Genomic DNA, 24,935 nt, shown 5'->3' on the forward strand with positions numbered 1-24,935 from the left:
TGTTTTTCAAAACGTTTTATTGCATTATATTTGGTACCTTATGTTTGACAAAGGAAATTACATCTGTAACTGCAGGAATAAGAAGCTGGTCTGTTATTGAAAAAAAAAAAAAAAACTTGGGCCCCTTAAAAGTTACAAAGTCTTGGGCTTGCCTGAAACAACTGAGCAAGAAATATATTCTTAGAAATGTAGGGCTTCAAGTATTACAAACCTGTGACACTGTGGAAAAGTTCCAGAGGTATCTAAACTGCAGCACTTTTTTTTTTTCTGCATAACGTGAACAAGGCCTGCTGAGGTTTTAAACTATTAGTCTCTTGATCAGTCAAAACGGTAGTCAGGAGCTCTCCTCTTTGCCACTTCCAAGCCATAGTATGTTCTCATTTTGCTCTCACTCTACGTGAAAAATGCATGCTATCTTTCCAATTAGTTGGTGCCACGTCACAGTGCATAATTTTATTTGGTTCTTGCATTACAGTTTTAAAAAGTTTAGCCGACCTACAGCGATAGCTCCGCCTCAAGAACAGCAACGTTGACCCTCCCCACCCTGCCCCCGAGGTTAACTCAAAGAGAGAGACAGCTCTAACCGCTTCCTTCCGTTAAAAACTGTGGTGCAAGAACACCGAACTGATCGTGTACAGTGAATTTCAGAGACACAACAAGCTTATTGAACACACTATGTTTCTTAATTCTGCCTGATATCCGCATGTCCCGGCATCCGCAACGCGACGCGTGTCGCGGGTCTCTCTGTAGAGTCTGATTCACATTGCATACTTCCTATGGACAGAATCATCCCCGTATCAAAATCAGTCAGATGCTAAAGCCCCATCAACTCTTTGTGCTCAGTGAATGAATCCAGTGCTAAAACAGCAGTTTTGCTGTCTGAGATAACAGTAATCTCACAAGACTAATTTAAAGTAATATTTCTGCCACACACCTGCTCCGAGGGCTGTATGCCTCTAGATTCCATATAAATTAGTTTAAAAACATGGGTAGGTAGGTAAGGAGAAGGTTCTCTTTTTTTTTCTTCAATTTTAGCAGCTTTTAATTTTTAAGAAACCAAACAACCTATATCCAGTAATATGTTAGATATTTTTATATATATACTTTGTCAGCAGGATAAAAAAAAAAGTAAAACTATTTGAAGGCAACATTTTTTTTTTCCTTCTGTTCTCTGTGTACGTTAGAAGAATTCAGCAGGTGCGTGACAAAAATATTATACACCAGATATGGTCCAATGTCATTTTTTTCCCCCCCAATAAAATTGTTCATATTTCATTGGCCAGTTCTTCAGGTTCTGCAGAACTATCTCCATTAACGGTGATCTTCATATCCTCTTCATATCCAGGGGGCATGAAAGCCAAAGCGTAAGGGAAAAGCTTATGACAATTTGCTCTGTAAGTTTCAGATGCTTCTTTACAGTCTCCAAGGCTACCGTCACATAAAGCTTCTAATACCTCCATACAAGTCTAATTAAAGAGAAAAATAAAGAAGTGTTACGGTTTCTTAAACACTCACAAACCAGAAACAGGACACTACCAGGAAAACAGACGCCAAGTACGGTTGTCAGGTTTTTATCAATATTGAATGACTTGTTGTTAACTAGACACAGCATGAAATACCACTGCAGTCTGATTCAAAATGATGCTGTTTAAAAACGGATTAAAAAAATAGCTAGAAACTTTGACTGAAAGTGAAAATACTCATTTGTTCCTTATTTTCCTTAAAAAACCCTGATTATTACTAGTTTTCAACCCAGAACCAATGCCTACTTGCAACTCAATGTATTTTTTTGGGTTTGTGGCACTCCTCCAACAATCTTGGGATACACTGAACAATTCAGCAATACGTAACAAGCATTTCAATTTTTGTGTTCATAAATAAAACCAACAAATCCAGAGTACACACTACGAATTCCCAATAATGACTCCCGTGAGCATGCTTTCAGAGCCAATGGGAAGACTTGTGGAATGTAATTAAAACGTAAAAACAGCATCATCAGCTGAGTAACCATAATCAGATGTGAAAATATTGCTGGTGAGGAGAAAAAAAAAAAAAGACATTTTAACATTTAAGGATATGTGACTTACTGAAGTGTGTCTGTAACCAGGGAATCAAACCAGATGACTCAGGTATTATCACACCCTTCAGATATATCTGCAGTTTCATATCCATTTCTGCTCATGATTTAGATCAGAAAGGAGATTTCCTTTTTCCCCCGCCTTTCCAACTTGCATTCCAAACACAGGAAACCGACCTACTGAGCTCCACTAAAGCCCAGCAGCATTTAACATCTGTCCTTGCTGTGTATACCAGCATCAACACAGTCAGCCAGCCTTTCCCCACCTCCCTGACCTTTCTTTATACACTGCTCCGGCAGTGAATGCTTCCCGTGGTCCCACCAAGGTAACACCTCTCAAACAACCAAGCATTTCAGGTTATGGTATCATCTTTCCCCAGCCCAATTCCCAGAATCTCACTCTTGGGCAAAAAAACCCCACCACTATGAGACGAAAAGAATGCTGTTGAAGGCAACTTCATTTTTGTTCTCTAACGTCTCTGAGACCGCTCGAACAGTAACGTTAAACAAACCCAAGCAAGAAAACAGTGTATCTGATCTAAAAAAGTACCCTGGGTCCCCAGGCATAAAGAGCACAATAAAGCAATAGAGTGCCGGGGAACTGAGAGAAACCGCGTGTCCTGAAGTTTGCAGAGCCTGCCAAGAAATCTCTCTAATAATTAAATGTGCTGGACACTCCCATGGTGATGCCACAGGAAACTGACTGGGATACAGAAATAGTTTAGAAAAGAGTAGATATCAGGGACATTTTATTCCTTCTCTGCTTTGTCAGGTAAGGTGCTGCCAGTGTGCGGTCACAGAAAGAAAAAAAAAATTGTTTACTGATTGTAAGAAACATAGGAAGACAGTAAAAAAAAAAAAAACACAAAAAAACCCCCAAACCAAACACTTTACCTCCTCTCAAACAGTTTGACTTGGAAGTCAGACCCAACAGCCTTCCCAAATAAAGGTGGGAGAGCGGGAAAGGGGCACAGTAGCAGAAGGAGACGGTTCCATGACCAGCAGCATGGAGCTTCAGAATTTGACAAGCTTTACGCTTAGCAACATACTAAGGCCAAATCATATTAAAACTAGAGATACCTCACACAGCTTGCAGGGGATGAGTATGTAAAGCTTTCACCGAGTCTGAGCTACTCCCAAGTCACCCTTTTCCAGGTAAACAGTCACCTGCTGTGTAACAGCTAAAGCTCAGACTAAAATCTTTTCTTATTGGGGAGCTTTAGCATCTTTTTGCCATGTGAATTCTCTGATGTTTAATAAGCTTTCCCATTACCTGTGGCAATAACCTGGTTTCTGCTGCCAGTCAGCTGTTTTCATGCTGTGACAAAACCAATTCAAATGCACAGAAAGGACGTTCAACATTTTTGTTCAGATGCAGCCGATACCCCTTTCTCTCACATGACACCCCAACCTCCTTACCGTGAGGCACAGCAATCCTTTAAGCTTCCTCTTACCTCCATCATTTGCATAAAGCTTCCACAAATATACCAGAAATTGTTTATAAGCATCTGTTACCTGAAGATTTCTGTTAATGAGGGATTCATCCAGGGTCATCACCAGCTCCACCGCCCTCTTCTGACTGGAAGGATCTAAATAGTACATCATTTTGGCAGCTACAGGAGGAAAAATAAGCTTCATCACCCAGTGGATGACAAAACAGTCTTATATACAAACATAAAAGAGATAAAACCAGAAAATAGTGATAATATGACCAAGAGAACTCCACAGTTGTTCAGATGGAACCCCTTGGAGAATTTAAGTTTGACACCCAAGCAAGTAGAAGGGTAGCTTTAAGCCAGACAAAGGGTTAAAACAAACAGGCACTGCCTGTGCTGCCGGATGGGAGCACTTTCCCAGCGTGGGGTGCGCAGTGAGTATCACCAATCAGACCTGCTGCAACACACTGCAGTGCCCTCCAGTACCACTGGTCACATATCTCCTTCACACAGAAACGGGGGCACGGAGGAGACACAGAGCTCTCTTACAGTACGGTGCCAGGACACAACCAGGACGCAGTGCCCAGTCCCACAGCACAGATGTGGTTGAAGGGACTTGATGCCAGTGGAGATGCGAGAGTAAACCCTCTTCTCTCTGTGGACAGGTCTGAGCCCAGACCCAACCAGTAACGCCACCCCTGGCTGGTTTGGTTCGCTCCCCCACGTGGTACCCGCGGCAATGCGTGGTCTCTACTGAGAGACAGCTTTCTTTAACAGGCAACCAGCACCCTCTACACTCCTCTTGTTCATCACACCAACAGCTCTGGGTGTTACCTGGCTTGCTGAGCACTCAGCACGTTTCTCTTGGCAGTCAGCCTCTTCAAATACATACACCAAAACAAACCTTTCACCTCCGAAATACTCCTTCACGTACATAGCTCACAGGAACCATTTCACACAGGCAGTAAATACAGTCTCGTGACACATTCAGCACGCATCAGAAACGAAAACAGGGCAGAGGTCCAGAAATTTGTGTATTAGCAGCATGTATTAAAAACCATTAAAGAAAAACACAGACCACCTGGTGATCATGTCACAAAAACACAGAGAGAAGAAAAGCATTCCCGATGGAAAGAGCAGTTTTTACATGACTGGTGCTGATAGCGAGATGCCACTGCCAGACAAGCACAGAAAACACAGAAGCAGGGCAGAGAAAGGGTAAAGGCAAAATACCTGATAACCTATGTGGTAGTGAGTCATAGTTCTTTTTAAGGAAAGCTTCATTGAAGTTCTTTGGATTAGTTGCTCCAAAAAGCCGATTCATTTCTTGGTTTAACACTGTTCTAACTGCATCAGGCAGATCCTTACTTTCAGATACTATTGAATTAGAAAAAAAGTTAATCAACGTGAGCACAGGTAATCACAGTAAAGTTTTCTTTCTGCATTTCATACTTCATTGTGCAGGTTTTAGTCAGGACAGTTAATTTTCTGCACCGTAGCTAGCATGAGGCTATGGTTTGGATTTGCACTGAGAAAGTACAGGTAACACAGGTGGTTTTAGTTGACTTTGTCAGCTTTTGATACCACACATGCTCCCAACCTTTCTGCTACAAGCAGCAGGGATGAGATACAGTCTGGACAGCTGACCCAAACCGGACAAAGGGGTATTTCATTCCATTAAGTGTCATGCTCAGTGTAAAAGTTGGGGCAGTCCAGGTGCCGTGCTGGTTGGCTTTCTCACTTGCTCGCTCAGACGCTGGTGTGATCGCTGTCAGTCTCTGACTCCCACTACTTGGGACCTGGCTGGGCATCAGCCAGCAGGTAGCGGGCATTGGCAGCATTACTGGTAGCATTATTCATTTATATTCAATTACTAAATTGCTCTTATCTCCGCTCACAAGCTTCCTTCTCTTTTCCTCTGATACCCCTCCACTACTGGAAGAGGGGGAGGTGAGCGAGCAGCTGTGGTTGCTGGCTGGGATTAAACTACTACAGTCATGTTTACATTATTAACCTAACTGAAGAACCACAAAGGGAGACTTGAAAAGGTAAATAACTGGATCTGGTTGGAAAAAGCTTAACTGTGACAGTTTCCTAATGATTAGAAAAAAAAGCCTTTTTACTCCAATACACTTACTGTTCAAAATCTATTAGGCTCAGAGATTGAGGTCATAAAAGTCTGTTCTTAAATGTGTCTAGTCTGTAGCCATCAGCAGTGACCTTTGGGGCAAGAGGAGAGAATCCTTCCAACCTTCTAACAACAAGGAGAGAATTCCAAGCCTTCTCGCATGCTGAAACAGGCTGCCAGCAGAAGAGCCAGATCCCACACTTGGCAGCCTCCACTCCTTCACTCACTATTTCAGGGGTTTGCCATACTACTTAGGCTTAAAAAGACTTACTAATACTTGTTGGAATAACTACTAAATTCGTCTGCAGTCATAATAAACGTACATAGTTTTAGCACAAATCAGTTGTTTAAAAGGCAAATATGTGCGTTAAATATTCTGAATTAATTGTGCTAACAGCCTATCAACTAAAAATCAATAACTGTATGCAGGCTGGGCATCACCGAAGCATGTCCAGAGGAAGTCGTATCAAACAGACACACACCACTGCTGAAGAGATGAATCATACACTCATGAAGCCAGGGATGACTAGAATCAATAGCAAAGGCTCTCTTCACAGACTGAAGCATCAAAAGGAATTTCTCTGGAAAAAACAAAGTGCAAACGTTCAAAACCCCTTGGTTGGAACAATTATGTTGCAGGAGTAGTAAGCATTTAAAATGAGAATGATGAGAATAATTTAACGCTGAATGTAATGCAACAGCCATTTTTTCTAACACACTTAACCAGTGAATGAAGCCTGTTAAACTGGTAAGTAAATGTGAACATAGTAAGTTCTTACAATATTTAACTGATAAGAGAACTCAAAAGTCAAGCAAGTCAAAGACCAGTTCTCATTAGCAACTCTACACCACTTCTTTACAGCGTGAGCTATAAATAAAAGTTTTACACTCCTGTGAGCTATAAATACAAACAAGTAACTGGGGCAAGTGCAAGCTGGGAGAATTAACTAACAGGAAAGAAAGTGGATAATCACCAAATGTTCAAACCTGGCTTTTCCACAGACTGCTCACGGCTGGAGTGTCAGTCCAAGGAGAGTCACGTGTTTCGACATGGAACGCCTATCTAGGCACTCCCGTCTTGACTCCTCAGATCTCACGAATAATTTTTGGTTAAATTGCAAGATACATCTTTATGAACACAAATTGCTTGCTTTCATTCGTTTTCGCACCCACCTTTTCGAAAATAGATCTCGAAGGCAAAAAGATGCGTCTCTATTTTGTTCTTCACTAAATTCTTCAGGGGTGTTAAAAATTTAATGGCTTCTTCCAAAGGTGCTTCAACCTACAGATTCAAGGAAGCGACACACAACTAAGTCAAAGTTTAAACCTCATAACTCTACAACAGCATTAGCTATTTCTGAGTCGCATCAGAGTTACTCTCATAAGGCAATTTATAAGATGCTTAGAACCCCTTTGGTTACAAATTTTACAGCTTCACTCAGTATTAGTGTCTAAACGCAGACTGTCTGGTCTAAAAAATTGCTGTGCGATGGTTACAAATCACGTTTTCCTACAGAGATACAAGTGTCCTCCTTCTGTCAATGGGCAATATGGGTCTCCATGCCAACCTACAGACATGGGCCTGAGATGTTGGTAATCGACTACTTGACACCCATGACAGTCAGCTCATGTCAGCCTCAGAGAGGTTCCTTAAAGCTGTCAGGTCACAGTCACATTCCCAGCCAAGATACTAACAGCAGGCTTGGAGTAACTGATATTGATTACAGTCTCCTGGTCTTAGCCAGCGTAACCCAGTACATGGAAAGCTTTAACACAAATTGATTTCATTCAAGGATTCTTTACGGACCGATCTCTTGTGTCTAGCTGTTAGGGATACTTCGAACAAGAACTCTGCTGTCCTTCATATCTACATTTTTACGAGCATAAACTACTCCCTATGTCACAAATGGACTTCTGGCAATAGGATCCAACTGCATTTGGAAGCATCTGCATCGTGACTTTGATACTGTATTTGGAGTATAATTAGGGAAGATTTGCCAAAGGAATGCATTACACAGCTGCAACTCTTCCTTATAATCTTGTGAACTGCCTAGATTTTCCTGGGATGTCCCATGACATCCCTCTACTCAATTTCAATACATGCCATCGTGGCCATATCCGTTTTAGCTAGCGCTGCGGTTAGAGCGCTGCCTCTTGCAAGCAGTGAGCCGAACAATGGGAATACCAACAATATTCTTAAGAGACTAGTCACGTTTTCCTGAGTCAGTCGCTTCCTAGCTACAAAGTTAACCATCTCAGCTCTCAAATATCATCCCCTCAAGACCCCGTAACATGTTATACGTGCAATATGAAAATACCAAATAATGTATCTATCAATACTCAGATACTATACTACTAATACCATAAATGAATGAAAAAAAAGTAGAGACTGGAAAAAATGGTCTTTCCACACATTTTTTTAAGCATGTTCCTACTCCTTCAGGTCCAGCTTTTAGCACAAGCATAGTTTTCTGGGTCATCTCCCCTTTATATATCTCTACAGTTCTTAATCCAGACCTCAAAATCCATCTTAGCCTAGTCTACTACTACTTCCAAACGCCTTCTTTAGCCCTTTCACCCCCATCCAAAACAAATGCTGTTAAAGCACTCTGTGTTTCAATGTCTCCTCTTCCACAGGGTATCTATGCTTAGTCAATAATAAAGTATTATGGGACAAAGAGTGAATGATAATCACCTTACATACAGAATAGAAAGACTTCCATCCGATCAACTAGAAACAGGGTATAATCAACAAGTTAGTGCAATACACACATGAAGATCAATCCCACCTGTAGCAAATGTCTATGACTTTAACTGCTGCTTTTGAGAACTAGGCACAAAAGCTGCGATCTCAGCGCATTACTGACAGTATATCCAACAAACTACTCCTAGAAAACAATACTTTTTAAAATGCCGCCTGTGAAGAGAAGCCAGACAAAAAATAAGCAAGTTAAATGAATTTCAAATTGTACATGTGTTCACTGTAACTTTTCCAGAAATTTCTATGACTTTATTACTACATTAGTAAGCACCTTTGCCAATTTCTCAGGGATAAGTTCTTCTTTCGGTCCTCCGATTTCTTCGTCATCATCATCTTTCTTCTTTTTCTGATTCCTCTGTTGCTTCTCTTTCTCAGCATTCTTTTTCTCCTCCTCCAACTGCGCTTTCTTTTGCGCTCTTCTCTGCTTGTTTCGTAGCTTCTTTAGCTCCTTGTCAGACATATTTGCTGCGTACACACAGAGGGCAAAACCAGGCAACGTTGATGTCTAACGTTAATGTCTAGTGGAGGGTGTCCCTGCCCATGGCCGGGGGGGGTGGAACTAGATGATCATTAAGGTCCCTTCCAACCCAAACCGTTCTATGATTCTATGATTCTAATGTTAACAGTCTCAAACAGTTGTCAGATACCATTGTCTTTAAACCCCATCTACTAACTAGGAACTCTGCCATTCCATTTGTAAAAGCTTATTTAGCATCGATATATTACGTTGCAGTCTACGCTGCTGCCTCAGAATTCACAAATTCCTTTGTGGAATCAGGGCAAGAGGAAGTAGAGCAATAGTACAACATGCTGAAGGCGAGACAAAGTAATTACTTCCTGACTCCACAAATCCAGTGCCAGGAGTCAAGGTGCACATCAATACACATTGATTTATTCCTTAGGCATTACACAAGTTATGTTTAACGTAGTAATTAAATGGCCTAACAAAAATAAGGTGAAATAGTCACACTTTGGCATAGACAGTTCCAGCTTTGCTTTTGATGACCTACAGACTACTTACATTTGATTCATATTCACATCCTCTCCTCCCTCCAGTTAGAGCATGGAGAATAAACTTAAAACACCTCAGAAAATGCGTAAAGGAAGTTCTATTACACTCCTACTTGTCTTAATTCAAACCTGAAGCCACACAAATGAACTGAAATGGGAAACATTAAAACTTGACAAATCCCTCTTAAAAGATTCAATACCCTCTGTTCATACCAGCTGAGGTGCCCCAAGCCACAATCAATGAAGTTGCTCTCCTATCAAGAGTGGGGGGCAGAATTCATGGATTTAAATATTATATTTATATCAAAAGCAAGAGATGGTGACATTTAAGTTGCTACCTGGTAAGATTTTTTTGCATACTGATAGAATGCTTAGAGCTACCACCACGCTCACCTGCCTCAATCCCTTATTTCATGGGCCAACCACCATGAGAATCCCATGTTCTCTCAGCCATTTCATAACAAACAAGTTTTCACTTAAGAATTACAATGGTCACTACAAAACCCATCCTTGTCTGATAATAACAAAATCAAAACATGTTCAACTTCGGTAGAACACCTACTTTTACACGCAGGGCCAAGATACAATTCACCTACTTTGAGCTGACAAAACTTACTTTCAGCTACTTCAGCTGACAGCTATAAGAATGCTGGATCTTCATAAAGTATCCACTAATTAAACTGCATATTTAATAAATCCTGAGGGTTGAATACCTGTATCAGCTTCATGTTCTTTATTTTCATCTGTTAAGGGATTATCATGAAGTTTCAAATATATCTCTATGGCAATTCGCGCTGCTTTGAAGAAGAAGGGATGCTGTCGAAGCACATCTTCTAGTTTTAACAAGTCCACGTAAGACCTAAGGGTGATCTTCCTCATACAGTAAGTGTGAAAGTCAAACTGGTCATCCGTGATTTCTACAAAATGCTAACACAACATAACACATTATTTAGCAACTATTAACAATCAGAATCTAACCCTGTTTTAATACACTCTCCCCAAAGGAATAATTTAGTAGGAGGCTCCTGTTGGAGGAATAAACCCTCACTTCTAGAAACGCGAGTTTATAAAACCCTCCAAGAATAAAGTCATGTTGAAAACAGAAGGCCTCTTAGGTCAGAACCAAGATTCACCTATTTCACAATCTCTTAACAGTAACCCCCCTCTGACAATTTGCAGCAGTTCATGGGGCAAAGGTTCTACATTCGTTGTACTTCAACAGCACTTAAAGAAGAATTTTTCCTCTATGAACTCCTCTAATTTTTTCAGTCAAAGCTATAATTTTGACTTCCAGTAAATACTGTGGCAATGAATTCTACACTGAAATCACACGTGGTGTAAGAAAGCACTTCCTTTAGTTCAAGATCTGCTTTCTTCATTGTCACCCGATGTCCCCTTGTTTTTGTCTGAGCAGCAGTGAAAAGTCACCCCCCTCTTCAACCTCTACAGGTACTTACATTCTCACGTAAACTCATCATAACTTAGCTGCTGCTTGTCAAAGCTGAGAATAAAACGCAAGCCCAACGAGCTAATTGCAATCTCCTCACATCAAAGTTACTCCATGGCACCCACCCTACTAGCACATTTTTGAGGTGTGACACGCAGACGTAAACAGCACAACAGATTTATACAATGGAAGTATTACTCCCCTAGTCACTTAATTCCCAACAGTCCTTTTAACTGCTGCTCCACACCAACACCAGAGTTTCTGCAGCACTGTCCGTAGTGGTTCCAGGATTTCTCTCCTGAGCAGCAGTAATTCATGTAAGACCTTTCACTACTTACGCCTGGGCAAAAACCACTGCCCATCCCTCCTTTGCTGCCCAAGGTTACATCTCGCGTGTCACTGTATCACTGAGCATCCAGACAGCGCAAGTGTTGTCCTTGCACCATTCACTCCCTCCCAGTGATCGTTCATCGACAGATCAAACAACGGGGCCCTAGACGGGTGCCTTAATCTCCACAACCAACTCCTTGTCTCGTACAGAGATGGTTGTTTGCTCCTATTCTTTTTTTCCCAGCCACAAAGCAGCTATTAAATCCGTAAGATCAACTTCCATCCTTTTTGAGACGGTTTAGTTCCTTTACGGTGTGAAGGATGACATCAGAAATGAAATCAGAACACGTTTTATCAACGTGCCTTAAGCATAACTGGCACCTCTAGCAGATTTAAGAGGCACTGCTTTTTCCTCACAAAAGCTTCATGATGGGTTCTGAATAGAACATATTTGTCTCTCTTATTTGTCATCTTTACTACACCTCAAATCAACTAATACAATAAATTAAGCATAGAGACTTAATTACTTCAAAATAATTTTAGGGTGGCCTAAGTCAGCTCTTCATTTGCTGACCTCTTCTGGTACCCAAGACAATTTACAAGAAGAGCAGTGCCCGTAGATTCCCTTCATAATGCACAGTTTACAATGGCATTTTCAGGAGGAGAAACAATTTCATCGACTCGCCAGCAGCCAACACGAGGAAAAACTCTCCTGCAGCCACACCAGAACAATCTTCCTGCTCAGAAATGTAACATACTAACAGAGTAAACTTCAGCTAGTGTTTTCCAACCCAGGCAGCTTAACTAGGTACATACTCTCTCAATTTCATGGCATTTCTTAAGTGCTTCTCCGAATTTGTTCATCGCTTTGTAAGCTTGCGCACATTCTGTCTGAAACCACATGCACTGCATTTCATTCAAGTTCTCTACTGCCGAGGTTCCTTCCTAAAAGGAAAAACATTAAAGTCTTATTCAATTTGTTAACTGACATTTCTTTTATCTTGCTCTAGTCAAAAACACAAATAAAGAGGCTATCAAAAGAATGCCAAACTTCAAAAAATGCAATCCTGAAACTCTGAAATGGCACAGGACATACCTGATTTGTCATTAATTACAAACTTCCCTACATTTCAATTGTTGGAATAGTCAGGAATACACAGTGACTAGCCAGGCAGTGAACATTTAATTGTGACAGCTCCTCACCTTCAGCATAGGAGAGACAGTCATTCAACATTAATACTGTGTGCACAACAACACTTCTGCCTTTCTTCTTCACGCTGCAACAAGTTGCAGCATGTGGCATGCCACTCATAGATGCAGGATGTTTTTTTAACCAAAAGTGCCACCTGTGACTTCCAGAGCTCTGCTGACAGAGCTAAGAGTAGTAACTACCAGTAGTAACAGGTTATTTCTTACGTGATCAGTACTAGAGAGAAATGCCAAAGCAATAGGAACACTGGTAGCTTTGACACCTCCTGATTCAAAAAAGGAGATTACAGATGTCTTTCAAATCTGGTATTTATATACACCTGCACAGATCTGTAGAACCTATCGTATGCCTTTCAGACCTAACGTCAAAGTTGGCTACTTGGGGTGGATGCAGCCATTCTGACTTTACTCTGGTCTTGCAAAAATATTCCAAGAACCACCCAAGAGCCAAAGCTGGGAAAATGACAGATAATATCAAATGAAAGGGTGAGGAGAATGCACCAAATGAGAAAGGCCATCTTCAAACCAATGAGGTTTGATGTTAGGCAGCTAAAAATCAAAAATTGTTAGTTCCATTTTATTACGATTAATTTAGGTTGTCTTTTTTTTAATTAAGATGGTTGGATTTGAGCACTAGACATAAGATCAAGAGATGAAAAAGATGACACAGAGCAACATAATCAAATACAGTTCCCTAAAATTCCCTAACTTACTACCATTAGGAAGAAAGAAGAAAAAAACCAAAACACGGGCAACTTCATCAGATGTTTCACAGATACTGTAGAACCAACATTAAACCCAAAGCTGTCTCAGAAAATATTTTTTCAAAGTAGTTATCTCTAAAAGGGGCATGCTGTATTTTTCCCACCTGGCAAAAAAGATCAAACCCAAGCTTTAGAGTTTTCAGTTAATATTATGGTATCATGCTTATCCAAGATGAATTCAAACCCTGATATACTGACGACTTAATGAAGCAAGCAATTGTTGTTCTGAAACAGAACTTAAAAGATTATAGTAATGGTGGGCAGAAAGTTAACACAAAGTTATTACACATGGAGTTAGGTCCACATTATTCAAAAGAGCTATAGTTAAAGTCAACAAACCCTCGTAAACTTCGAACACATTTCTTCTGCTTCTTTAATGGAGTTTGCTTTCAACATATATTTTGCACATTTGGAGTTGATAAATCTGTCTGCTGTGTCCAAAGCTTGAGCCTCATCCATCCATCTCGCAGCTTCTTTAATATTTCCAGCATGCTGAAAGAGATAGAAATCCAGGTTAGAGTCAGTACTTATAAGCCACGCATGTTTTACCCATGCACTCTTTAATATAATGAGTTATTTAAGGCTTTTTTAATAAATAGCTTTCTTTAGGAAAGCAACAGATCTTTAAAGAAAAAAAAGAAACCACCCTGAAAAATTACTTTCCCTCATTACAAAATTACAGGTCTTTTGGCACTAGACTTTTTTCAGGAAAACGCTTAAAGGACACTTTAGATAATCCCATTCTGATACAATCCCATAGTGGAGAAATTCATGGAATGGTCTGAGTTGGAAGGGCCCTCAAAGCCCATCTAGTTCCACCCCCCCTGCCATGGGCAGGGACACCTTCTACTAGACCAGGTTGCTCAAAGCCTCATCCAGCCTGGCCTTGAACACTTCCAGGGATGGGGCATCCACAGCTTCTCCACCCTCTCTGGGAAGAACTTCTTCCCTATATTCTATCTAAATCCACCCTCCGTTTCATGTTCACATGAAAAACATTAGAGGGAAGTATAAGCATATTTAGAAGTCTCTCGTCACAACAAAGTAATAAGCTGTGGTCACTAAAAACCACCTGAACTTACCTTATAGATTTTTGCCTTCACAAGGAAGAGTTCTATCAAAGTAGGAGTACTTTCTATAGCAGCATTTATATACTCTAGAGCCAGGGATGGCTGTCCAATTTTATCATAATGTTGAGCCAAATAATATTGGACCCAGAGTAAAGTGGTTGGAGGTTCTTCTTTACCATCATCTAGAGGGAGAAAAACAGAGGGAGTTGTTTTGTTCTGCTCATTAAGATAACAACATAGCCACTGAAGTTAATTCTGACCCTGTACCAGGCTGTCACAACAGACCTGGGGGTGTTTTCAAACACCTGGGTCCAGGTAAATCCATTAATTTTTACATCTGTGTTTTGACAGACCTGAGCATATTCCGTTCCCTTTTCATACTGTGTTTTTAAGGGAGAGGACAAGTGAGATACTGGCTCAGAAGGGAGTTACACTTTGTTCCAACTAATCCCTGATGTGCACAATGTATAGTTCTTACTTAACCCTGCGTTAGATGAAGGGTGTAGCAAAGAACCCCGTTAAACACAAATGCTGTGCAGTAACAGTGGAAATGATGTCAGTACATTCAGTGTTCACATGTTTTCAGCCCAGAGACTTGAACATTTTTAAGCAAAACAGGCTACCTGTCAAGGACCCTAGCTTTTAAAAGGTTCTCTGTTTCTACCTTTGACAAATTTATCATCACTGTTTGCCAAAATGTATCCTAGAAAACATTCCTAGACACAAGTCAGTTTTGAAAGTTAGAGACGTCTGCTTGAAATCCAAAATACTTAAAGGCTGAAAAGCTCATTTTGCTACTCTGTTTTAACTGAGGCATAGCACTGTGGAACAGGAAAAAAAGGATTTGGGAGCTCCTGCCAAAAGGTTCGTGGTCTGAATTCACCACGCAATTATATGCATTTGCTCATTTTAAGGTTGCAGAAACTTGTTTATATGAACGCAGTGCACTATCAAAGCAAATACTGGCTTGGACTGAAATAACAGCAAGCCACTTCCTTAAACCAGAAAGGCACAGGTGTGTTTGAAAGTTTGAAAGGCTTGGACAAATTCCAGCAGGTACTGAGAGGCTACACTGTAGCCTGTAGCATTACATTGAAGGGAAAAGTATAACAGGCAACTTAGATGACAGTTTCCTAATGCGGTATTGCATTAGTGTTTCTGCAAAGCAGGGAAACAACTGGTTATAACTTCAATAACAAAGTCTTAAATAATTAGGATTACCCTGAAAAGTTCTAATGTATATTGGCATTCATGCCACCTTCTCACACCATTATAACCCAGCTACCAAAACTACAATGCTATCCTCTGCCGATATATCTTTTTTTTTGACATTTCTGCAATTAAACACAGATTTCACATTTCAGTTTCCTGGACAATGATAAACTCAAGCCTTGAAAACATAACATTTGAACTCAAAACCACAGAGATGATCAAATTTATGGCTCCAGCAAAACTTTTAGTACAAGTGACTAAATTTTGAGTACAGACTTTATATTTGACAGCTTCAACCCATTCTAAAGATGGCTATGGCTCACTTCTGTGTTAGGGGGCAAAAACAGGGAAGAAATGCCATCCTCTCAATTTCTTCATTCCCCACTGATTGCCTGCCCCGAGTGGTACTAATTCCAAGAAGTATGTCAGGCTTGGCACTCACCATTTGGGTTAAATAACCTGCAGCTTCTCAGAGAGGTTTCATATCCTATCACGAGCTCTTCTATGATTGCCACCTACACAAGCAAGACAAGACCAAAACCAGTAAACCTGTGCAAAGATGGTATTTTATTTCAACTTGAACTACTTGGTGTTACCCAAACTAGTTATTTTTTGTAAGAGAATACTGCAATATCCTGAATTACAACACACATGTGAATGCACTCAACCTCACCTCTCTTTTTAACAAATTAAGACCAAGCCAAGTTAACACTAATGAAGCTTCTAATTAAGTAATCTTCATCTTCTACATTTACCAACTTGGCACAAAGCCAAGATATGTATACTGCTACTTGATGTTTCCTAGATATACTATGCCAGAACATACAACAGTGCTGATGGAGTGAGTACAAGAAATAACTTTCTCTTCAACACGCATCACAGCCATGAGGTAGATCATGTAAAAAGTGGGTGAAAACCCCTACCTTCTCCTTGTCTTTATATAATGACCTCAAAGTATTGAAGACTGGTGGGCAACCTTTGCTGAAATTCATCCTTAGAAACTTGTCCAGACATTCCTTAAACTTTTCACCTTGAGAGGAAAAAGATCTGTTGATTTTGTTTTACCACAGATTACTTGCCAATCACAGAGCGTTTATGCTGTGAAAACATCAGTATGTCAAACACGAGTGTCGATCACTACCTGTTCAGCACAACTGCACTTACCTGACAAAAAGTTCAATGGCAATCTTCTCGGAACTAGCCCCCTTGGGTATTTAGTCCAGGCCTCTTCATAGATCTTCAGCCTCTCCATCATGGTAGCTGGAACAGAATTTAAGTTTACTTTTTCCTTCCTTTTTGGCAAGAAGGGACAGAAGGGGGCAGGGGTGGAAGTGATTGTTTATGATTAAAAACGAATCAGAATATCTAGCAACTAATGGCTTGTGCCATTTTTAGTTGGGACAGAGTTAATTTTCCTCGCAGTAGCTAGCATGAGGCTGCTTTGGTCATGCTGAGAAGAACGCTGCAAACACACTGATGTTCCAGTTGTTGCCAAGCAATAGTTACATTAAGCCAAGAATGACTTCAGTTTCTCATATGGCTCCTGTGCTCCCAGCTTCTTCTCTACAAGAATCTGAGAGGGAATACAGCCAGGACAGCTGACCAAAGGAGTTATTTCATTCCATAAAACGTCATACTCAGTATATCAGTTAAGGGATGGGCTAGGGGTCCTTCTCTCTCTTGGGCTTGGTCTGGCTCTGGGGCTCAGGCTCTTGCTACTCAGAGACTGGAGACTGGCTGCACAGCAGTCAGTGGGTGGCAAGCAGCTGTATCATTTGTTTTCTTTTTCCATTATTTTCATTACACATTATTAGTAGAAATATTAGTATCACTTATTTCACTTACTTTCAATTATTAAATTGTTCTCAACACACGAGCTTCCTGGTCTTCTCCTCCTATTCTCCTCCCCATCCCACTGAGGGAGGGGGGAGGTGAGCAAGCAGCTGTGTGGTACTTGGTTGCTGGCTGGGGTTAAACCAAGACATGGCTCTATACTTCCTAAAGAATGCTAATTTCCACTGTATTCTTTTTAAAACTGCAATACTAAATGATTCCAGGTATTCAGCATCTGTAAACTCCTCTTTCAGCAGTGGAAGACTAACTGCTTATCTCTCATCTTAAAAAGAGTTCCTGACTTATGGCTGTGCTAAAGTCTTCAAAGAAAGCCATTCAGGAAAACATGCCTGTTCTTCCAAAATCTGTACTACCTACAACGTAAGATTTAGACAGAGACAGCAAAAAAAAAATTCTAAATTAAAACTGTCTTCCAAAAAAATTCTACTTCTTTCAACCACACACAAACTTCACTGCATTTTTTAGTTCTTTTGGTTTTAAATAAAACAGGGTAACAACAAAATAAACACTTCCAGCCTTTCTGCAAAATTTAAACAGAACCGCTTTTAAATAACAGTATTATTTAAAGCAATACGTTTTTGATATATAAATTCCCAAAGTACAGAAACAGCTTATTTACTACAACAAATGAAAGCATTACCTGGTTTAAGTGCCTTTTCTAGGCCTTTGTAGTAGGCCCAGTTTTCAGGATTTCTTTCTTGCAGTCCTTTGTAGACTTCAACTGCTTCTTCAAGTCTGCCAAGCTGAAGCAGGAGTTCTCCTGTGTGAATTCCAAGGAGAATTTTAAATTAAGGTACCAAGATACTGAAAGCAGTATTGACCAGTAAAATTAGTAACAGTAAAAATCAGGTAACAGTAAAAGATAATCCTTATCTCCATGTAGATCCTAATTTCTTAGAAAAAAATGATGACAGTGGCATCACAAACCAGATGACAGATATTCTTTTACTTTGGCAATAGGTACAATTACAATGAGATTCTACAACTCAGCCGGTAACTCTTGAAACTTAACATGAAAATATAGTGTTAAATGCAAGATGCACATGTTTATTTTTTCTCAAATTCTGAAGTGACTGGTTACATGAAGCACAGTTTTTACTACAGAAGGCAATTAAAAGCAGTACACAGTATTTTATGTATATAGCAACTTGAATGCCAAATTGAAATTGCAGAGCTGCAAGTAACTGTTCCTCAGTCTGGTATTGCATAAAACCAACTTCAATGTTTTAAATCGAGCCATTGATCTGACCAATGAATTCTCAAGATTCTGCCAATGAGTTTCCTTTTATCGATACTTCATTACAAGATGCAACTGTTAAAAGTACAGTCTAGATCTGACAACTGTACAGAGCATCTCTGCTGATGCTGGGGTTGGAACACAAGTCCATTTCACCATGGGAAAGTGTTTTACAAAGCTTTGCTATTGGCAAAGGTTAGGCACTAGAAGATTACACACCAGAGGTGATACAGTGTCATTCTAGAGTAACACGGGACGTTCTCATCCAGTTTCAAGAGGGAAACGCAAGTCAGGACTAACTCTCTTCTCTGCGTCACACAACTGACACGAAATTTTATCAAGAGATGCTGCTTCCCACAGATAGGATACCTTGAGGACTACATGCAGTACCTAACAACAGGGAAAGCATCTATAGTTCACTCGCTAAGAACGAGAGAATCTAGAAAATAAACCTCAATTCTTCCTCCGAGGTGAAGCTTCTGATTTTTAACTAGTGATCACAAATGCCACTACCATTTTCAGCGTTTCTGTTTCCCTCTGTCCACAATGGCTTTTGCGCGTGCACTTAAAATTCGCAGGCAACACATTTATTAGCAGGCTTTTCCGTAGTGTGCACTGTAGCAGCCAAGCCAGACCTACCAACGCGTGCCCAGGAAAATTCATCAGTTGCACCCTGTTCAAAGCGCACAGGCTGCAAAAAGTTATTTCCCTCCTTTTTTTCTGGTAGCTTCCTGGAAGGTTTGGGGGATTTTTGTTTGGTTTGGGAAACCCTATTTGAAAATCCTATTTCAGTAGAGCCTTGCATCTTCATCAAAAACTTAAGAACACACAGTATATCAAAGATAATTCAGAGCTTTCAGATCAGTCAAAAAACCCACCCCACACCCAAAACTCCCGCTACGATGTCTGAGAAGTGGTCTGTGGTAGTCTAATCCCTACATCCATTTCCATTTATAAGTAAAACAAGTAACATTCAACAGCAGCAGTTGCTTGCAATCACTGGCCTTGAGGAAGTACCACACACCCTCCATAACACCGTCACTGCCCAACTCCTAGGTGGTTACTGCAAGACACTGAGGTTGCCGTTAGCAGCAACGGGGAGCTAGCTACAACATCTACGTGAACAGTATTACAGAGCAAAGAGATTTCTTCTCTTTGCTTCCAGCCATCGTCCAAACAGATTCCAGAGTGGGCCACGGACAAACACTCCCTTCGGTAGATTGGAAGTTTCACAGAAGGACTGTACAAGCATCAGGCAGAAGAGGAACAAAGGATGCTTTGAAGAAGTGCACCTGTTAACACAGCAGTAATAACGAACTTCCATCGCTCTGCCATTCCAGCTATGGAATCTAAGACACAGTATTACATTACTCTGTTCAATTATTATAGGCTAGAATCACAGTAATACAGGAAGACACACCTGTGCTGTGCTGCCCAGCTGAAGGGCCTATTTCCATACACTGCAAGAGTGACTGAGTGTAATTAAAAGCCCTCTGCTTCAAAGAGGACTCTGCCCTCCCGGCAAGCGCTCTCCTTGTCAGGACCACTATCAAAGTTGTAATAGCATGGGTCTGGGTACACCACCCAAACTGAATGTCAGGACATCAGATCAGGATCATCTGAAATGCTCATCCGCTCAAAAGTTATGGAACAGTATGCCTGCACCCTACTGATGTCTCATCAACCTGGGGGAAGAGTAGGATAGGCATCCAACAGGTGCAAAACAAGCAGTCCTTTACCACAGCAGAATTAAATCAATGAATGTAAAAGCAAACCAAAGATGAAGTTCCAAAAGATGGGAAAAGCTGACAGCGCAGGCACTGCATTGTATAGAATGCATCCAAAGGTACCTTCAACAAGTAGTTACCTTTCGTTTCTTCAACGGCCAGTTTATCACAAATCTGCTTTTCGTAGGTACAGAGATGCTCCAAGGCCTCTTTATACAGCCCTGCCTCCCGAAGGACTTGATTTTGGTACAGCAGCAACTCGCTGTACTCGTAGTCCACTTTATCAGGTGATGTCTGCACAGGAAAGCAAGACACACGAGGAAGTTCAGCCTTCTAGAATGCCACTGGGATTTAATTCATTTGACAAAAGAAACTGCGCAAAGTTTTCACATCATGAAAGGAAGCAGTGCCTTGGTTTTGGCTTAAGCAACAATCCATACAGGAATTTGATCTTTTCCTCTTACCTGCTGTGTCTTCCTAAATTCCTCTAAAATTTTCGCTGCCATTTCATAGTCTTCCAGCAGATGGTAAGCGATAGCATAACCAATCCATGATGCTCGCTGTGCAGGTCGGAGCTGAAGCAACTGGTATCTTGTTTCCTGCAAAAAAAGTAGCTACTAATTTTCCTCGACTTTATTCTGATGCTCTGTAGAATCCTTTGTGCAATACTCTGTCTTTGGTATTCTAATACCTAATGTCTCTAAAAGTTAGCTTTATGTATACAAATGTGTTTTGGAGTTTTATTTTTGAACCAAAAGAAAGAATAAACTTTAAAGCACTATGATCTCGACTGAATGAACCCAGACACATGAAATAGTACATCACATCCAACTGAATACTGATGAGTCAGCCTAATTTCGTTAATGTATGACACAGGTGCTTTTCCTGTCTTACCACTTCTGAGCAGCATGCAATTAAGGTTACTTTGGTTTGAGCTGCAGGAACATTTACTATATACCGGTGTTCCAAATACACCTTGGAAGTACATATGTATTAAATCATTACAAGTGTTGTTAGGCAAAATAGGTCATGCAAGTGCATCCCTGCTCTTTGGTGAGAGATAATTACAGCTGGAAGATGGAACAGATCTGCTTGCTATCGTGCTGTTCTAACCTGAGAGAAAAGTTAATACTCATTTTGTTACAGACTCCTGAAAGGCATCTTCATTCAAGTCATTTAACATAAAGGAAGAAAGTTACTACCTACTAAAAAAGCCCAAACCAGCAGAAGTAAGGATTAACAAAGAACTAAAACTAGTTACATCAGTTTGATTAGAATGAAGATCACTCAAAACATTATAAAGTAGGTAGGAGAGGGTGGAAGTTATAGCAAAGAAAAAAACCCCAAATACACCCACAACCTTATTCCCTGTTTTGAGAATAAAATCGCATTCTTCAGAAACTGGCATATGATCTGCCCTGAAGTAGGGGCTTCTCAGCATGTTAACATTCAATCCTTAATGCATTCCATAACCACTTGTTACTTGTCTATTCAGCAATCATGCATTCGTATCCACGTTTATCCAGAGGCCAAGAGAACATACACTTGCAAATGAATTTTGGCACCTATGCTAAGTTTTGGCTATCTCGTCTCAGCAAGAGAGGAGTCAAATTTCTACATTACTAATATGAATAAAACAGTGATTACGAAACGTCCTAACTCTGGAATAAGTTCATCGAGGCCTGATGTCAGCCAATGGTTCCACATGGCTCTGAGAACAAAACCTGTTCTCGGCACGCTAACATTACCCTAATTTGGAAAGGAAATAATCTATGAAGAGAGCAACAAATGCAATTTAACCACCACACCACTTTTGAACACATGGTCTTTGACCTGCAGGAATCCTTCCAAGAAAATAATAAAGACTTGGAATTGTCCACAGCTGGATTATGCGTCATTAAAAAAAAAGCAAACAATTCTGTACCGAGCTGAAAAAGAATCACTTAAGCTATTCAATCTGTATACTTTATAGAATTGCTCAGTAGCACATCTGCTTTTCCTTGCCTTGAGTACTGAGTAGCAAGTAGTTTTAACACACTGGAGCTAACTCTGTCTCTGTACAGTTTTTGAAAGTGCCACGAGACAACCTGCCACTTCTGCTGCCGTTCCCCAGAAGCTGACAATAAAGGCAGTATGTATGCTTACCCTGTACCCTTCAAGATCCCTCATTTGAATCTGTAGCAGAGAAAGATCTCTCAGGATTTGAAGATTGTCTTTGTCCCATTTCAGTGCATTTCTATAGCATTTGATAGCTTCATCATACTTCTTGTCTGACCTCTGAAGAAGGCCATAGACATGCCAACCTGGAAAACTCTGTTAAGGAGTCTACTGAATCTGAGGAGGGAGAAAACAGATGCAAACATGGCAGTGACAGTTGGTAAATAGCTCTTCAGCTGTTTTAACCGGACAGGAATGTTACAATCATGACAATTCTTTTCCTCAGCTGTACAAAGAAACTGCTTGCAAACTGATGGCAGAGCTGTTTCCCAGTTACACGGGCAGGGTGCACTAAATATGCCACAAACTGTACTTTTCACATACTGGGGGAGGAAATGAAATCATCAGGTCTCTGAAAAATCTATCAGGCTTGCTCAAATACATTAAGGGCTTACATTAGACAACTGAAGTGCTGGCACTTGTGCATTTTAAGTATATGACAGGTCCTTAACAGAGTAATGGCAACTACTGATGTTTTTACAGCACACCGCATGCTGAAATGCCTAGTTCAGCCCACCACAAGTTTAGACTTGCAGCTTAATGGTTAAGATATAAATACACCATAGTATCTGAGCTGGCTGTGACTGCAAGGGTAGCTGCACAGCATCAGCCCTTCAGACAGCTTAGACAAAATATGCTATTGGAACAGAATTTAAAATTCTGAACTGCCTGTTCAAAGCCGACGGTACTGGTTTTTGTTGCAATTCTGTAAATCGAGTTGTCGTAGAAAAACTTTTTCCCATTCATAAGTGAAAGCCCCGTTTCAAAAAGGATACAGACATGACTCTTCAAGTCATTCCTTAAGCCTCTACGCACAAGTTCATAAGCTTCCTCTTTCTTTCCTAGACAGTTTAATGTTAGTCCTTTCATCGCCAAGGTTTCTAAAAAAAAAAAAAAACCCACCACACAACCAAAAAATAAGATTAAATAAGCATCAGTTACTAATTTTCATAGGTTTTTAAGCTTAATATAGCAACTCTAATTACAGTATAAATGCAAACCACCATCAAGATTTTGCATTTTCCTTTTCACATGGAAAACTGCACTGGCAGATCATTCACCCAAGTATCATACACGACAAACTTTACGTATTATTCCCATCAAGAAGTGAAGCGGCGTTTCATTTTAAGGGCACTAAAAACTATCTGCTCTACAAACATTTTGGAGAGGGTTTTTTTTTAAAACTGTAAAGGAGCATTACAACTACTCAAATATTTATTCAGAACACAGACTTCCACACATCCACTCATGCCAAACTAGTTGGCAAATTAAAACAAACCCAAACCATTTCTGGACAGTGGAAAGAAACTCTCAACTCGGCATTAAGAACTGAATGAAAACACAGCAAGGGACAAACACCTTTTTCTTCTTTTATAAGATGACTATCCTTTAGGAAAAGTGGCAGACCACAGAGCGGACAGTCATACTGTGCTGAACAATATTCAGGATCTTCCTTTTGTCTTGCACTTCTGCATGAGTGAGTAACATTTCCCCTGAAAAGTGATTTAAGCAATACATACTTGTATTAAGAAACCTGCAGCATGCCATAATGAACAAAAGACTGGCAGTATAAAGACAGATAATGGCAAGCTATGACTGCTAACTACTGGTAAGACCTGTATTGGAAATTACAGTTCCTGCCAACAGTAAGTGCTTAACATGGTGCAGAATTCTGACGCAGGGCAAAAGGTTAACAATAAAGTGCTATAAATATAAACCATACCAATTATTAGGCTACCCTAAAGTACAGGGAAAAGAGGGAGCACATACCATTTGAAAACTTACCTCCATGTTCTGCAAACTTTGGGTTAGAAAGGATCTGTTTACAGAACTTCAGCCCATTTCTATACTGCTTATGTTCGTAACACCTCTGTTGAAGAAAAGCAGAGTACATTTATTCAAAAAGTTCAAAACATTTCTGCATCAGCGCAGCTAGAGCTTTTAGAAAATATAGTAAATTTTAATGAACGTTGTTTAATGAGCTTGCTATGATTAAAAATTTTTCCCATCACCAGAAAAAAATGTTAGTAAGAACATGAATTGAGGTGTGTAACTGAAGACACGTTATCATACAGCAGATTCTCAGCTAAGACACCACAGCAAGCACAAGTGCCTTGTGGAATTCCAACTTTCCTTCAACATAAAAGCAAACTTCACGACACAACATAACTTGGTACGCATTCAACCCACTTCGGCTCAGTTATCTGAAACACCACGAGACCATCTCCAACAACTATACCAAGAGGAAGGAAAATTAAGTCCTTGGAACTTGGCTTAAACTAGCAATGAAAGCAACTTCTTAGGATCAATTTGAATATCACATATATCTCGTATACATCCAAATTCTCAAAACTGGTATATATTAGCATTATCTTGCCATATTGGAAAATAAAACATTCCTCTGCAGTTTTATTAAATCCAAAGCTAACAGTTTTCTCGTGTACGAGTCTAATTT

The 24,935-nt window shown here is 40.2% G+C and overlaps 1 protein-coding gene across 1 annotated transcript; it reads right to left on the reverse strand.

Annotated features, from left to right (window-relative positions):
• On the reverse strand, window positions 1-24,350 carry NAA15 (N(alpha)-acetyltransferase 15, NatA auxiliary subunit; the record flags this gene model as incomplete). Its single annotated transcript, XM_010156907.1, has 19 exons — window positions 1-1,466; window positions 3,593-3,690; window positions 4,747-4,890; window positions 6,124-6,222; window positions 6,815-6,923; window positions 8,674-8,867; window positions 10,127-10,340; window positions 12,007-12,135; window positions 13,503-13,655; window positions 14,246-14,415; window positions 15,888-15,960; window positions 16,369-16,475; window positions 16,610-16,705; window positions 17,940-18,059; window positions 20,404-20,557; window positions 20,728-20,862; window positions 22,409-22,566; window positions 23,257-23,361; window positions 24,266-24,350. Coding segments are annotated over 19 exons (2,544 nt in total), but the record flags the coding sequence as incomplete, so codon positions are not given.
• Between the last annotated feature and the right edge of the window lie 585 nt (window positions 24,351-24,935).

The sequence above is a fragment of the Eurypyga helias genome, unplaced genomic scaffold, assembly GCF_000690775.1.
Source record: "Eurypyga helias isolate BGI_N326 unplaced genomic scaffold, ASM69077v1 scaffold8490, whole genome shotgun sequence".
NCBI lineage: Eukaryota > Metazoa > Chordata > Aves > Eurypygiformes > Eurypygidae > Eurypyga > Eurypyga helias.